The following is a 16,187-nucleotide window of genomic DNA, read 5'->3' as shown; positions in this document are numbered from 1 at the left end:
TGATCTTGCTACCTGAGTAAGCAGTACATTAAATGGGAGTAGTTTTTATTGTTTGAGAGAGAACTTAGAAATTGATGAATTTTACTCTTTCACTTTATAGTCAAGGAACCCAAGGGCCAAGAAGGTGGGAGGATTTGCTCATGGTTCATACACATGGAAAAAGTTACATTTCACCATAACACCTACCCCTTAACACTTTGCCCCCTCCCCTTCCATTCCTCTCTACCTGATCTTTGTACTGTTGGGAAAATATGGAGAGTGATTTCAGTGTAGATCAAATCTGCCTCCTTGAAATGTTAAACCTCAATAAGAAATGGAAGCAGGAGGTGGAAAATCCAAACCCCAATAAGAAGTGGAAGCAGGGGGTGGAAAAGGGTTAGGGGTTTACTGTTTCAGTTAGTCCCCAGGCCCCACAGGGGCTACAAGGAGGCCTCAGAGCAGAGCAGTTTTGCTCTCCTGATGTGGTAGCTGACCACATGCTTCATTAGGGCTGCTTCTCATAGTAAGGCCATTGGCAGGCTCTGGGGTGGAACCCAGGCCCCACCGTACCCCAGAGTCTCTACCTCCCCTGAGCACCGTTTGGAATGGGGACTGAGAAGCCAAAGAAGTCTACAGTTGCCTCATCTCCTTGCTGCTACATGACCCCCTAGTGAATTGAGCCATGTGTCCCAGTATGGAGGTTAGAAGCTGCTGCCTGCCTGGGGATTGGGGTGGACAGGTTGGCAAATCCTCCAGATAGATACGCTAGGAAGGCAAAGATTGCCTCATAGTCCAGGCATCTGACTCTGTACCCTGCTGCAAAGGGCCCATAAACAAACAAACAAAAAAAAAAATCAAAAACAAAAAAACAAACAAAAACAACCCCCCCCAAACCAAACAAAACAAATGAACAAACACAACCTGTATGAAGGTGTTGCACTGGCAGGGAAGTTACCGTGGCCTCTTTGGTCCCCCACACCAGTATTTATCGGTGTATCCCCTTAGCAAGTCCCATTAACTTCTCTGAGCCTCAAATTTCTTTCCATTTGTAACCAGGAGCGTGGACTAAGTGGGTCCCTTTTGGCCTTAAATGTCTATACTTTAAACTCTGCTTCCCACGGAGAAGGGATAAGAGCCCGGATCCCACCCGCCTTTTGTTCAGGGTTTTTGAACACACAAGGCAAGGGAAGGGAGAATTCTAACAGCCTGGTGGAGCAGTTATCGCCTGCAAGCTCCCCTCTCCCACCCCCATGGCTTGTGACAGGTCATATATTTGATTACGCAAAGTGAATGAGGAAATCATATCTCTGCAATCCCATCTGGGATTATTTATTTTGCCGCGTCTGCAGCCGGTCTAAGTCATGAAATGGTACAATGTTTTGCGAGTAGCTTTCTACCAGAGGAAGATGGATTCGAGGTCATCAGAGCCACAGCCCACAGCAAACCATTTCTATTGAGATGCCCAGAAGTTCCCGAACATCAGTCACCACCCTGTGTGCTGGCAGTAGGTTGATTAGCAAAGTGTTAGGCTGATGGGAGGGAGATGGTTCCTACACCTCACCCTCATTCTCTGGAGGCTGCAGAAGCTGGAAAAGAGGGGCGAAGTCAGGAGGAAATGAGGCCTCCAATTTTTTCTAGCCTTAAGCTCTAGGCAGTTCAGAGTTAAAATAACAAAAATAAGCAGAGGGAAGTGGTGCATGCCTGTGATCCCAGAATATTGGGAGGTGGAGGCGACAGAATTCTTTGAGGCCAAATTTGTAGACCAGCATCAGCAGCATAGTGAGAACCCATCTCTATAAAATAATAAAAATTAGCCAGGGGTGGTGGTGGCTACCTGTAGTCCCAGCTTTTGGGGGAGGCTGAGGCAGGAGAATTGCTTGAGCCCAGGAGTTTCAGGTTGCAGGGAGCTATGATGATGCCACTGCACTCTAGCCAGGGCATCAGAGCAGGACCTTGTCTCTAAAAACAGAACAAAACAAAAATAATAGAAATAACTCAAAAGTACTGAAAGGTCAGGATGGCCAGGTAGTGACTGTCCAGGCAGTCTGCAGGTATCATCTTCTTTAAGGTTAACTCCACTTTGCAGTTGAGGAAAGTGAGGCACAGGGGAAGGCTAAGGCTCTTCCTCACATCTCCCCTTGGGTTTTCCAACGCCCATCTGTGGGGCTCAGAGGTCCCTAGCTCAGTCTTCAAGACGGATTGTCCAAGCAGTACCCTGGGTGAGAAAAGGGGGCTGGGAAGTCTTAACTCCCGGAGACCTGTTCATTGAGCGGGGTCGAAGGTAGTAAGGCCAATGGGAGAAGCCTGGGACCCTGGAGCGGGACTCCAGCCTCCGTGACCGCGCAGTGGAGAGGCAACCGCCGCCGAAGCTCGGGCAGAAGCAAGTGGCATTGGAGCGAGGAATTGGATGCGTGAGCGGGAGGAAATTTGAAACGTGTTTTTCCCTTTTATTTATTTTATTTTATTTTTGGAGGGGGTGTTGGGAGAAAAAAAAGAAAGCCACACTCATCAAAAACAAAACAACTCCCCACCCCCCAATACACTTCTCTCCGGCTTTTTGTTCAGATTTTCTCAAAAGGGTCTTCTCACCAGGTGAGTCTTAGCAGCGCAGGAACCGAAAGGGGAGCAGAGTGTGAGGTATTTGGGGTAAAAAGAGGAGAAGGCAGAGGGGGTAGTGGGCCGCGCTCCCACCGGCGCTAAGATCAGCAAACCCCGCCCGCGGTCCCCGCGGAGCAACTCCGGCTGAGTCAACAGCGCCCCCTCCCCTCTACCCCGCGCTTTATAATTTACAAGGACAACTCGGTTTTGTGCTTTGTATTTTGGTGTCTATTTACAAGCCAAAAGGACTTCTGTTTCTTCACCTCACCAGGTCCTCAGTCACCGCCCGACCCCCTTGAAGAGAAGGACCTGGGATAGGATACCGGGAGGACTCCTAGCGCCCTTGCCTTTCATTCAAGCTTCCAAGTCACGAGGCAGCAAGGCAGCCTCGGGCGAAAACGAAGGTCTTTACCAAGCCCCTAGGTAAAGACGGTCAGAAAGCTCCCTTTGCACTTTTGCAGATGAGGCAAGTGAGTCCAGAAAAACAATTGACCAAGGTTTACAGTAGCCACTGGAACAACCTGTTGGAACTCAGGCTCGGTGACTTCTATGCCCTCTGAATATTTAGTTTACTGAACATTTTGAGCAGACATAGATTCCTTTCACAATCTGATCAAAGATATGATCACCCCGCCCCTGCACCCCAAAGCATAGAATTTTTCAATATCCGAGAGATTCTCAGACTTCCTGAAGTGCATCCCAGGACAAAGGTCCCCTCTCCTCACACCACCCACTTCCCAGCAGTTGGTGGGATTCCGATTCTCTGGAGCCTTCCTAGCCGAGGGATAATTGAATTGTATCTGTGATTACAGCATGTCCCCAAGAGCAGCAGAGGGCTGTGTAGGGAGGGTAGGACAGACCGACATGGGGAGATGGGGGAGGATGTCTGGAGAGGGTACTAGGGTTGTTGTCCACAATTTTTGCTAGGGGAGGGGGGAAGTGCAAGGGAAGAACCGGTTCTGAGTCCACCTACCTGGAACCCGAAGGTCCAGGTCCTCCTGGAAGCTCCGGGGCTTTGCTTTTGTCACATCAGAGGGATGGGCACACGGTGGGTGGGGCAGGGGGGCTGACAGCCTCTTCCAGAACATTCTGAGGACCCTGTTCTCTGCACAGGCTCTGAGTTCAGGGGCCAGCTCCACCTTCACCCTCTCCCCACCCCCAGGCTCTTCTCCCGTCTTGGCTTAAGCCGGCTTGGTTTATTGCGCACAAATCCCATTTGTTTCCTCATATGTAACAGTTTTAAAAATTCAAACTAGTTCAAGAGCTGCTCCTGTCCTTGTTTACTTTCAGTTTAAGAAACAGCTGTTTAAACCCCTTTCCCCCTCGGTTCTCTCCCGTCCCCCCTTTCCCCCAATCTAGTTACTCACAGTTAGCAAACCTAATTTCTTGATTTTGTTTCTTAACATTTAAAACAACTAGCGAAGGACTAATGATTGCATACCGGCGGCGTGCACACACTGGCCAACAGTTTGTGCACACATTGCGGGGCAGAAGCACGGAAAAGCTTGTTTGCAAAAGCAGAAATGTAGCTAGCTGGGAGAAGAAGCTGAAAAGACCAGAATGATTTCATAAAAACGTGCCGGGTCCTGTTACTGGAGGGCTGCTAGTAATTCCTGGTTCTAAAATCAGATGTGATGCCGAGGTTGGGGTTGGGAGAAGGGGAAGTAAAAAGAGAGAGAGAGAGAGAGAGAGATAGAGAGAGATAGAGAGAGAGAGATAGAGAGAGAGAGAGAGAGAGAGAGAGAAAAAGAAAGAAAGAAAGAAAGAAAGAAACCCAAACCGCAAACCCACTGTGAGTCTTTCTGGTTGGGAGCAGAGGGGCTCCACGAAGTTTCAGACACACAGAGAAGAGACCCACCTAGAATCAAGGTGCTCACCAGTCCGCTGTCCCGGAAACCACTGAGTGATCCAAGGCTCCTGTCCGAAACTCAGTTTTGTCACTGGGGAAAAAAAAAAGTACCCCCCCCACCGACCAGGGATAGAAACACATTTCTGTTGTCAAGAATTCAAACGCTCCAACATAGGAAACAATGTGCTTTTAAGTGTATAAGAAACCATGCAAAAGATAAAGCTCACTGATGTTACTACGTGGTGCCAAGGGAGCTGCACCAACGGTCTGTGTGATCCCAAGTCGTCCCCTAAAGAACCTACCAGAATAAAATAAGCAGGACTATTTTATTCTGGTAGGTAGGACTATCTCTACCTCCTTCACTGGGCTTCGCAGGAGGCTCTGGGGAGAAGCACCCGCAAAAGTGGGGATCACAGTCCCTGGTGTGGAAGAACTTTTCCAACGTCGCTGAGGGCTTGAGAATACCTGTGCTAAAGCAGGTTGGGTCGAGTTAGTTTTCAGAGTAATTCCTAAGCTGCCTTTGTTCCCACTTTCCCGAACCAGGTTAACTTCTAACATTCTGACAGGCTCTGAAAAATGTAACGTGTAATTAGTTCTGCAAACTCTTCCCTTCAACAATATTCCGGGCCTACTATGTGCTCAGTGAAATGACGCCCAAAATTCTAATCTGTCTCCTAAACCGATCCGACTTGAGAGGCCTTGATTATTTACAAGTGCCACTAGAAAAGCGTCTATTTTATTTTAAATTTAGTTCAAGAAGTAGAATGCAGCGTTGAATTGGGGGATCAATTCTTTCTTTCAATATATTGGAAATTTAATTTAGTTATTAAACAATGTTGTGAAAGATTTTTGAGGCAGTCGTAAAAGATCCTTTTTCTTTATAAATACATTCACGCACACTAAAAAGCAGTCATCTTTCAAGAGCTTGTTTAAAAGCACTCGTAGAGTGAATGTATTGTACCTAAATCTCTTAATCGCAAGCATTTCTGTTCTCTTCCAAATTAATAGCAATTGACATAGCAGAAAAATAGTGACTTGCAGTTGACATCGCCACCTGCCTCTTGGGCTCCGTGAAGGTTAAGGAGGAACTATTTTGCATTGCCAGGATACCTGGCGATAATGAAAAAATGTCTGCAAGTCATTTGTATGCTAACTGTAGACGCTGTGTTGTAAGGCAACAATGGATTTACCCTTGCAGGAAAAAGACACTGTCGTGCGCTCTACTAAAGAGGCCTCATTTCTGCTCCCAAATCTGGGTTAATGATTGAGTCGCAGAAATACTGGTGATACTGATAAACGTAGAGACCAAATCTAGCCTTTCTGAACTCTGCCTCATCGATATTACCTTCTTTCTTGAACAACGCGATTCCTACGATGTGTCGCTGCTTGTTTCCTTAGTCCGCGAGATAAATGGCGACTTCTCCCCCGCAGGCATCATCACACTTCGGGTTTAGCTTCTGGACTGGCAACCCCGCTGCACCGAAGGCCGGGAGAACAGACTCTGGCGGAGTGCCGCAGGGAGGAGCGCGTTGCTGCGCCCGGTTGGCCTCGACCAATCAGCGTACACACCGCCTGACGACTGGCCAATCAGAGGGCGCAAAGCGCAGGGCCCCGAGCGGATAATACTAGGAGGGGGAGCGGCGACAGAAGACTGCAAGTAGTGGCGCAGCGCTGAAGGTGGCTGTGTGTCACCGCCGGGTGAGTCCGCGGTCTGTGCCTGGCCGGGGCGGTGCGACTTTTCCCGGCCAGCTTGGGTCAGAGGAAGCCGAAAGCGGGCTCAGCGAGGTGAAGCGCCAGAGACTGCAGAGGACCCATCAAAACTTTGCAGACTTCGGGATGTACCGGGCTATGTCGCTGAGGACTTGACTCACCTCCTCCTCACTTCCCCACCACCTCCTCCCTTCCCCACCACCTCCTCCCTTTCCGCTCCCACAGTCCAGTCGGCTCGCTCGGGGCTTCCAGCTGTCAGACTCCCCACTCCCCTGATTTCGTGTCTAGGGGTGGCGACCCAGAATTCTGTTTGCATGCACAGCCAGCAGCCGGAGAGCCAGATCCCCAAACTGGATATCTTTTGACTTGGCTGCTAGCCCGGGCCTCAGAGTCTTGGTGAGTGCTGTGATGCCTCTCGGGGTGTCAGGGAGGGCAAAGGGAGTGAATCATCTTTCCTTATTTTTTTCTGTTGTACTTGGATGCCTTGCTTTAAAGATGTGAACCAAGCCCTGTGTACATAGGGCCCACACAACTCAGCCCTGTGTGGCCCAAGCGCTGTTGATGCTGGACTGGCACTTGCAGCTTTGTGCCCAGTGTCCCTACGGGATCCTAATGAGGGTAGAACTTTGGTTTCCAGTTTATTGTTTTGGGGAGGGAGAACGAAAGGACGTCTTCAAGCCCAAGAAGAGGTCTGTGGTGGTGTAGGTATTCGGGAAGTATGGAGTGATCCTGGGTCGGAAGGGTCTCTGGTAATCAGAAGGAATTCTTCCACGGACTAATATTCAACTTGGGTACGGGGAAGCCTGACAAGTGGTCCAAGGCAGCCTTGTTGGACACTGTACTTGGTGCGTGTGATCAGTAAATTACCCAGGGCCTTGTCTGTGTAAAGCCAGAAAAGGCTGCGGTTAAAGGTCATGTGCTTACAGAGCACTTAGAATTAAGTAAAAGAAAACCCTTGTTGGATTGTGGATCCCTGGGGGCCATAAAGATAACAGGACAGACACGTGTGGCCTGCATGTGAGGGACATATAGAGAACAGGGTAACTCGAGGGGCCAGAGGCGGCTGACCAAGGGCTGTGGCCCTGAGGCTCAGGAATGGTCCCTCACGGTGGCCGGTGGGTCCTTGGGTCTCTCTGTGTCTCTTCAGAGTGTGGGCCGCTGAGCTTAGGCCCGAGCGCCATGGCCGAGCGGCAGGCTGGCTCGGCCGCCGGGGACTGGGAGATCGACGTCGAGAGCCTGGAGCTGGAGGAGGACGGCTGCGGCGCGCCGCCATCCACGCCACCAGGGCCCAGACTGCCGCTGGCCGACGGTGACGGCGAGGACGACGATGATGATGATGAGGAGGACGAAGAAGCGGAGGAAGAGGGCAACGGGGAGGAGGCGGGCGCGTCCCCTGGGGTTCCGGGCCAGCGGGAGCAGCAGATGGGATTGCCACCCAGGCGGTCGCCAGCGTCCCAGGCCTTGCCTGCCCGGGCGGGGCCCCCAGAGCGCCGCGCGAACGCAGGAGGCGGCTCCGAGCCCCGCAAGCTGAGCCGCACGCCTAAGTGCGCGCGCTGCCGCAACCACGGAGTAGTGTCCTGCCTCAAGGGCCACAAGCGCTTCTGTCGCTGGCGCGACTGCCAGTGCGCCAACTGCCTGCTGGTGGTGGAGCGTCAGCGTGTCATGGCCGCCCAGGTGGCGCTCCGGAGGCAGCAGGCCACCGAGGTGCGTACCCACCCGGCGGTGCAGCCTCACCGAGGCGTCCCCGGCCAACGCGGAGGTTGGGGGGCTGGATCCACACTGCTCGGGCCAGGGACTTGCGGCGCCTGGCACTTTCTCGGAAGGGTGGTGAGGACGCTGCTCTGCCTGCCCTGTACGCAGGGTGGAGAGTGAGAAAGCCGTGGGCATCACGGGGGAATGTGGCAGAAAAGTTTTTGTATTAAGAGAAGGCAGGGAGGCCTTGAGAGTGATTAGGTCGATTTGGGACATGATGAGAAAATAGTTTTATTTATTTAGTTTTATATTTAAAAGTTTGTTTTGGTGGTGGAGTGGCCGAGGTGGAAAGGAGAGTGGTTGATCCCGGGCACCGTGTCCAGGTGGAGGCTCACTGCAGTGCTGATGGGGGTGCCCTCAGTGCTATCCCTGTCACCTGGACCTTTGAAATATTTGGAACATGCTGCCCATTTTATGGATAAGACAATAAAGTACCTGGGAAGTTAGATGTCCCACAGCTGGAGTGCCTGCAGCTTGAGTGCATGCAAAGCTGCTGCCTCCCCCTGTGGGATTCAGTTGTAATGAGAGAGCCCAGAGATTGTCTTTACATAGACTCTTGAACCTCAGAATTGATAGCTCCTTGTGTGCCGCCTACCACCGAAATGGTGAGGCTTCAAAGGACCTCCTCCCAGACTTAGGACAAGGGAGGATTTTTGATTTTACTTTAAGGTGGAGAGGAGTGATGGAGAGGATCACCATAAACGCTGAAAGCAGTGACCCTGATGGAAAGCGTTGTCCTGAGGGTCCCCAAGAGTACATTGAACCCAGTCTTAGTTCTGGGCTGTGCTTCCTCCATTGTCTTTCCCTACCCTCTTAAGTGTTCTCCTTAGCCTGCTGAGTCAGATAAAGGTGTGGAAAGGACCAGAATCCTAACTCAAGGTGGGAGGTATCCTTGTCCTGCATCCTGAAACCTCCAAGATGTTTTGTTCACCTTCATGTCCAGTGAGCAATCTGGAGTTTATGGCCACACCCAGGAGACTGTCCTTATCTTCCCCACACCCCCCCAGTGTGCTCCCTCCTCACCCTCCTGCTGGAGGAAACCTTCTCTCAATCACCACCCAACAGCAGGCTTTGAGCACATTTGTTCAAACCAGTCAGTGTCCAGGATGCAGCCTTTGGGGACAGCCCTCCTATTGGGGGCAACCTTCTTGTCTCTCAGGCTATGGATTTCACATCCTTCTGGAATGTCTCTTCACTTCTGGCCACAGATCTGTGAAAAAAGAGTGTGGGGTGACTCTTTGTTGGAGAAAGCCAGGGGCCCAGCTCACTAGTTGGCAGCTTGAGACAGTCTCCAGTTCATGGCTTTAGGGTTAAGGGTTGTTGTTATGAATTTGTTTGGAATCATTTTTCACTTGGGATAGGAAAATAAATGCATTTAGACTGGTAAGAGTTTCTAGAAGATTTACTGATGCCCCTTCCTTCTCCCTTCTCTCTTGCATTTTCTTTCCGGGCATTGTTAATTATGTTTTCTTGTGTTTACAGGACAAGAAGGGGCTTTCTGGGAAACAGAATAATTTTGAGCGCAAAGCTGTGTACCAGAGGCAAGTCAGGGCCCCCAGTTTGCTGGCCAAAAGCATTTTAGAAGGTAAAACCATGCAAAATAACCTTTAGGCTTTTAAACTGAGTTGAGTGGCTCTCATCATTCAGGTACCCGGCATGCTTATTAGCCTGTGAAAATGCTATCTGAGGGGAAGGTACTTTCTGTTAGAGATTTTTCTTCCAGATGATGCTCTTTGGCGGCATGTGTACTAAAACTGGAAGGATACACAGAAAATTAGCCTGGCCTCTGTGGAAGAAAGTTTTAGGAAGGAAACCTTGACCTGGGAAAATGAATCTTACATACCTGCGGGGGTTTTTGTTACCATCAGTTTAAGAGTCCTGATAATTTTGTTGTCTGCCTTGATGAGTTAACATGCAGTGCATGTGAAATTTGCCCCAGCGTGAGGGACATACAAAGATAGGCTGCTAAGTCATCCCGGAACAGATGTCCTGGAAGGAAATTAATAAATTAAAACAAAAAAACCCAACCCCCCCCCAACTAAACACTTAGTTGTGGCAGGAATCAAACAGAATAAGTCAAGTGAGGAGTTTAACAGCTGTCCTCGATGGACTGATAAAAATAAAGACCTCTAGTCTGGAAGTTCAGCCTTAGATTCTCCTCTTTTTTCTTTGTACTGTTTTCCTCCCTGAGTTATCTTGGTAGTTGCTTTTATTCCACACTCCATTTACTGTTTTTGACAGTCGAGTTATAGAATCTAAAAAAGGGTTTGAATCAAATAAGGAAAGTAGAGGTTAAATGTGAACAGTGCGATCTCTACCTTTCCTCATGTTTTTACTTTCACTAAAGCCTGGGAATACATTAATTTTTCTCAAAATATTATTGATTTTTTTTTTTTTGTAGAGACAGAGTCTCACTGTACCGCCCTCGGGTAGAGTGCCGTGGCCTCACACAGCTCACAGCAACCTCCAACTCCTGGGCTTACGCGATTCTCTTGCCTCAGCCTCCCGAGCAGCTGGGACTACAGGCGCCCGCCACAACGCCCGGCTATTTGTTTTTTTGTTGCAGTTTGGCTGGGGCTGGGTTTGAACCCGCCACCCTCGGCATATGGGGCCGGCGCCCTACTCACTGAGCCACAGGCGCCGCCCCATATATTATTGATTTTTTAAAAGCATCTCTATTTGTGTGTGGAATTTATTTATTGACCTGCTCAATAATATAGTTATTGTCTTTCACCATTTTTCTTTAAATTTTTTAACATATTCAAGGGACATCGATACTTGGTTTACTTGCTGCCACTCTATGACATTGAGATTGAAAGTAGATTTTTTAAAAAAGTAGACCTTTGAATTCTGTTTTTTTCCTGGTATGGCTTCTGAATTTAGTTGGTTCTGGGTAGGTTTTGAAGTTTGTTCTTGTCTCACCCTGTGTTGTGTACTTTTTGATCTTAGGGTGTTTTTTCATAAATTAAGAATGAATTTGGTTACATACCGGATAAACATATTTATAACGATAGGGACCACATTGATAAACTGAAATTGTGCCAAAGCAACTCGATAAGTGGGAGGACTAAATAGAACAGTAAATTCAAGTAAATAATTTCCTGGCAAAACTGACTATAGAAATGGAAATGTTAATTTCAAATTTTATTTTATTTGCAAATGAGTATGATAGGTTTGTCACTGTGTAAACACAAATATAACAAAAGATCCTTCAAACAAATTTGATAGAGGTGAGTGCTTGAGGATGATGAAATACTCGAAGTGTTTTGTGCAGCTAGGAATTCCATTTATGTTACACTAATCTTTGTTTTTAACTTTGTCCCTGTTCATGTGATGACTTAATCTGTGTTCTAATGATTACTTGTTCAACCATTCTGGTAAGTGGCCAACATGATTAAAGCTTGGGAAACATGTCTTATTTTTAGTATGGTGGGAATACCATCCCTCTACCTCCATTTTTCTGTTTTGTTTTGTTTGTACTGGTAGTTAGGGGAAGGGGCCTTGTGAAATTATTCACTGCCGTGTGTGTTTGACTAGTTAACAGCTCTTTCCAATTTTCTATGCTTCTCTATTTCCTGAGTCTTCTTTTTCTATTCACTAATTTCCTTTAACTTTCTTTCTTTCTCTTTTTTCCTAGTTCTCCTTGGATTATTCTACAACTGTAACAATGTGTACATAATGAGCCATCTTTAGAAAATAAAAGTGACATCAGCTCTAGGTATAGATTACCTTTTTTAATAATGAAAAAAGATGACATGGATAATAATGAAACATTAATTGAAGCAAGATGAGTAGCTTCGTCTCTTAATATATAAAGGCCTGGGAAGAATATTAATATTTCATTCTGTAAAGTATGCCTATTGTAGCAAGCAAGCAAACCCATAACAACAAAAACAACAATAACAAAAAAGTTTCAATGTGGATATCTTTCTTGCCAAAGGAAACTATTTTGAACTGAACCTATACTTTTGCTTTTTGTATAACAAATGCTAGTGATCTAGAACTGTAAATAAGTATTCTGCTGATTCGTAGTGTTTCTATTGCCTTCTGGCTTTCCAGGTTTTTCTTTCCTAGATGTTGATGACTTTCATGTGCAATGTTTGCTTATTTTAGGATATCGCCCCATTCCAGCGGACACTTACATAGGAGGGACCTTCTCTCTACCTCCCCCAGTCAGTGACAGGATGAGGAAAAGAAGAGCCTTTGCTGATAAAGAGTTGGAGAACATTATGCTGGAGAGAGAATATAAAGAGAGGGAGATGCTGGAAACTTCCCAATCTGCTGCCTTGTTCCTGCCCAACCGCATGGTGCCAGGACCCGAATATAACTCTTACAAAACTGCCTACAGCCCCAGCCCAGTGGAACCGCCAAGCGAAGATTTCTGCAATTTTTTGCCTACCTGCCTTGATCTAACCATGCAGTATTCAGGGTCCGGGAATATGGAACTAATTTCTTCCAATGTCAGTGTGGCCACGACTTACAGACAGTATCCCTTGTCCTCGAGATTTTTAGTTTGGCCCAAGTGTGGCCCCATTAGTGACACCCTTCTCTACCAGCAATGCCTGCTAAATGCCACCACTTCTGTTCAAGCCCTGAAGCCTGGGGCCAGCTGGGACTTCAAGGCAGCCCGAGTCCAGGATGGACTTAGTGCAGAGCATGACATGATGCCACCAAAATTGGAAGGTTCCCTGGTGCTGCCTCACACTCCTGAGGTCCACACCTCTAGAAGTGACCTTCATGGTCATCAGGCTGTCCCCGAGAGGTCCGCATTCTCCCCACCCCGACGGAATTTCTCTCCCATTGTTGACATGGACTCCTTGGCAGCTCAAGGGCATGTCTTAACCAAGATCAGCAAAGAAAACACCAGGCACCCTCTGCCACTTAAACATAATCCATTCCACTCATTATTCCACCAAACGCTTAACGATGCATCAGGTCCTGAGTTGAAAACACCATTTGTCAAAGAAGCCTTTGAAGAGACCTCTAAGAAACACAGGGAGTGTTTAGTCAAGGAAAACCAGAAGTACACATTTACAATAGATAGATGTGCAAAAGACCTTTTCGTAGCCAAACAAGTTGGAACAAAACTCTCAGTGAGCGAGCCGCTGTCATTTTCTGTTGAGTCTATTCTTAAGAGGCCTTCGTCTGCTATCACTCATGTCTCTCAGTGAAAGGCTGCTTAAACAGAAAGCTGGATTTTCTGCAGTCTCCCAGGGTTCTTGCCATTCATTAAGTTTTTTTTTTTTAAAAGTCAAGATGTTTGTATAAAGAAATTTCTAATGTAAAAAGTGATGATTTCTAAAAATTCTATATATTCTTATGCATGTACTTTTTCTTATCCCCTAAATATATTTAAAGATGGAAATTGCCTAATGGGCAAATTGTGAAGTTTCATGCTTTACACAACATTTCAAAAAGCAATAAAATTGACACTATCTTCTAAAAGACCCAGTATTTGCTGAAGCAAATAACTATATCTATCGAAAAAGCCGGTGTCCATGAAATGTGTTTTTTATTTTTCCATGATTCTGTATCTTTCAAGCACTCTTAATGGCCACTGGGGGGCCACAGGAAAATTCTTACAATGATTTAGTTTTGCATTTTGGGGGGCATATGAATTCAGTTGTTTAAAATGAAGGCAATAATAACTTTAAGGAGAACATGGGGCTGTTTGCATGTTTATAGTATCTTGATTTCATGTGCTCGGATGTGAATTAATTTGTAGGGAAATGAAGTGTAATATTTCATTTATAGGATGCTATGGGTTCATGGGATGGATTTCTTTTGACTCCCTGGTTCCCTCCCAGTTTCTTTTTCCCTGGTGGGGCTGTGTATGGGGAGCCTCAAGCTTCCTTTGTAGGAAACGAATATTCCTTTGCACATTTCTAGTTTCTATGAACATTCTATGATTTTAAGTTACTAGGGGCCACACATCAGCTTCCTTTGTAAGATGCAGTCATTTCAGCCCCAGGTAGGGCTCAAACCTCCTCTTGTGTTAGTCCACTGGATGCAGGCCCAGTCACAACTCTCAGATGGTTCCCGAGGATCAGCTTTATGCCTCCCACGTTTGTACCAGTGTTGAAGGCTTTCCGTGCAGCTCTCTTCTGACATGAAAACATTTACTATTCAAATTGCTTCAACTGACAGTTGCTGAAGCCTGCAGATATTTATCACAGCATGAAGGTGGCTTCTTGATTTGTAATACCCTTTCTTCTCTTTTTAAGTTCCTTGTTACTCTCTTGTTTTGCTCAATACGATATTAACTGTTATTCTATATGACTGATAAAATGAGAGTCAGGCCTTTATGAGAGTATTGAATTCATCTCCGAAGACCTTCCCTATGCATCCCAAATCAGATTCTAACACATCGTGGTATTCTCAATACAAAACATCAAGAACCAGATATTTGCCTTTAATACCCCCATGGAGTGAGGTTTTATTTCCACCTCTCCTCTTTTCTGGGTAATAAGAACACTAGGTGGGCAGTTGGAGAAATTTCATTCTTATTCTTGAAAACCCTTTAAATTATTTAAAAATGGATGAGCTCATGTAGACCTCCAGGGAGTCCCTGAACTGTTGCTTAAAATTAGTATCAATTTCAAAAACAACAAGCCAGAACCTTAGGTTGATTTTCAGTTTGTACTTGTAAAATAATATTTGGTTTTGTTGAGTCAAATTTACTTATTTTTACTATTGCAAAAGCCAGAGCGAATGGAAGTTTGCCAGAGGAAGAGAAAATGAAAGCAGGCTGGGTTTTCCGTAACTGTTAAAGATTATCATTAAGTGGAAAAAACGTTTTCCAGCCAAGTATGCCCTGGTGTCAGAACCTCACTCCAGTTTTCTCTCCCGGTCATCTCTACTTTATCTATAGAGTCACTCATTTTTGTCTTCCTCTCAGAAATGTATTTCTTGTGTCAGGTGCTAAATGTACACTTAGCATCAAATCAAATGGCTTCAGAGGTAATGAGGGGAACACATCAGAATAAAACCATGTTTAAAAAAATCCCAAGAAGAGGCCCTCAATCCAAACATGGATTCTCTCTCTTTCTTACTCCATTTTTGTATTTTTAAATACTTGTATTTGTCAAATTTTCACCCTTTTGTGCTCAATGAACATATTGAGACTTCTTTTCTGTCCTCTCACGGTATCATTTTAATACCATCAAGTGAATCCAGTTGGCTGTGGGTATTAATTGTTTTTTCACATTACCTGTGACTAGAATATTATTGTTCTTGAACATTTATGAGGGTCAGTACTTTCCCTGGCAAATTTATCATTCTACCCGTGCATCAGTTCTGCTGTAATGATGAGTTCTTTGAATTTACAAACCTACCAAATCTACCACCAGCCCCTTATTAAGAGTTTTGTGCTAGGCTCTTTGCTTTTTAAAAAAAATATCAATTCACTTCCATGAAAGCTACCATACAGAGCAGTGATTTTCTTTTTTTTTTTGTAGAGACAGAGTCTCACTGTACCGCCTTCGGGTAGAGAGCCATGGCGTCACATGGCTCACAGCAACCTCCAACTCCTGGGCCCACGGTGATTCTCTTGCCTCAGCCTCCCGAGCAGTCAGAGCAGTGATTTTCAATTGATGTGCCGCGGTACACTGGTGTGCCATGAAAAGTTTTTTTTTATTTTTTGGTTATCATTATTTTTATTATCATCATCATCATTATTACATACTACACCATATTATTATGGTTATATCTCTACAAATCAAATGTGTATAAGTCAAATGTTTCCATTGTCCTGTGTGTGTGTTTAATGCAGATTCAGTTTTCACTCTTAAACTTATCATTCTTCTTTCTTTCACTCTCTGTATTGAATCGCTGTTCATTTCTTACCATCCTCTGCCAAATCTCTTGCATTCATTTTCTCTTCTCCATGTAGACCACATTTACACCAAATTTAGACATTCATTTCATTTCACTGTGATTCTGCTGTAGACTCCACTTTCTCTCTGGACTATAATTCATCTTATCTGTGGTGATCAGCTCATTTTTAAAGAATGATTCCATTTACATTACTTCTTGGAAATTTTCAACAACTCCACATTTGCCCTCCAGATAAAGTTCACAGCCCTTCACCAGACGTTGAAGACCCTGACTCTTCTGCTCTCTGATGGTGTCTCTGGCCTCATCACCCTTCATTTCCTTCCTGCCTCCTGGACTGCAACTAATCTGCCTGGTATTTAGTGAGGGTCTCCACTAAATGGTGGAGGGTCACTCACTGCCTCTGCCTCCTTCTTCAAGATATTTTGATTCTCACATAGCCACATCTGATTTAGCTGATGTGAAA

General features: G+C 46.0%; 1 protein-coding gene and 1 long non-coding RNA gene across 8 annotated transcripts; one reads left to right on the top strand and one right to left on the bottom strand.

Annotated features, from left to right (window-relative positions):
• Positions 1-1,295: 1,295 nt before the first annotated feature.
• On the bottom strand, positions 1,296-5,897 carry LOC128573816 (uncharacterized). Of its 3 annotated transcripts, none has more exons than XR_008376554.1 (3): positions 3,551-5,897; positions 1,814-1,938; positions 1,296-1,565 (listed from the first exon to the last, which is right to left on the bottom strand). It is a non-coding gene; the product is annotated as an uncharacterized LOC128573816 (long non-coding RNA). The 3 variants fall into 3 exon arrangements; XR_008376557.1 differs by having other exon boundaries at positions 1,814-3,682; positions 4,436-5,897; XR_008376555.1 differs by having other exon boundaries at positions 1,814-4,995; positions 5,772-5,869.
• A 188-nt stretch (positions 5,898-6,085) lies between these two features.
• On the top strand, positions 6,086-13,339 carry DMRT2 (doublesex and mab-3 related transcription factor 2). Of its 5 annotated transcripts, none has more exons than XM_053574221.1 (4): positions 6,086-6,532; positions 7,284-7,840; positions 9,371-9,473; positions 12,002-13,339. In XM_053574221.1, exons 2-4 carry the CDS (start codon positions 7,316-7,318, stop codon positions 13,057-13,059), a joined length of 1,686 nt encoding a protein of 561 aa, XP_053430196.1. In that variant the 5' UTR covers positions 6,086-6,532; positions 7,284-7,315; the 3' UTR covers positions 13,060-13,339. The 5 variants fall into 5 exon arrangements, with proteins under 5 accessions (XP_053430196.1, XP_053430224.1, XP_053430215.1 ...); XM_053574249.1 differs by having other exon boundaries at positions 11,526-13,339; XM_053574240.1 differs by lacking the exon at positions 6,086-6,532 and adding an exon at positions 11,526-11,606 and having other exon boundaries at positions 6,558-7,840; positions 12,002-12,130.
• Positions 13,340-16,187: the final 2,848 nt, after the last annotated feature.

This window comes from Nycticebus coucang, chromosome 2 (genome assembly GCF_027406575.1).
Source record: "Nycticebus coucang isolate mNycCou1 chromosome 2, mNycCou1.pri, whole genome shotgun sequence".
Classification (NCBI taxonomy): Eukaryota; Metazoa; Chordata; class Mammalia; order Primates; family Lorisidae; genus Nycticebus; species Nycticebus coucang.
Note: the sequence above shows the minus strand (reverse complement) of the source record. Positions and strands in the feature narration are given on the sequence as shown.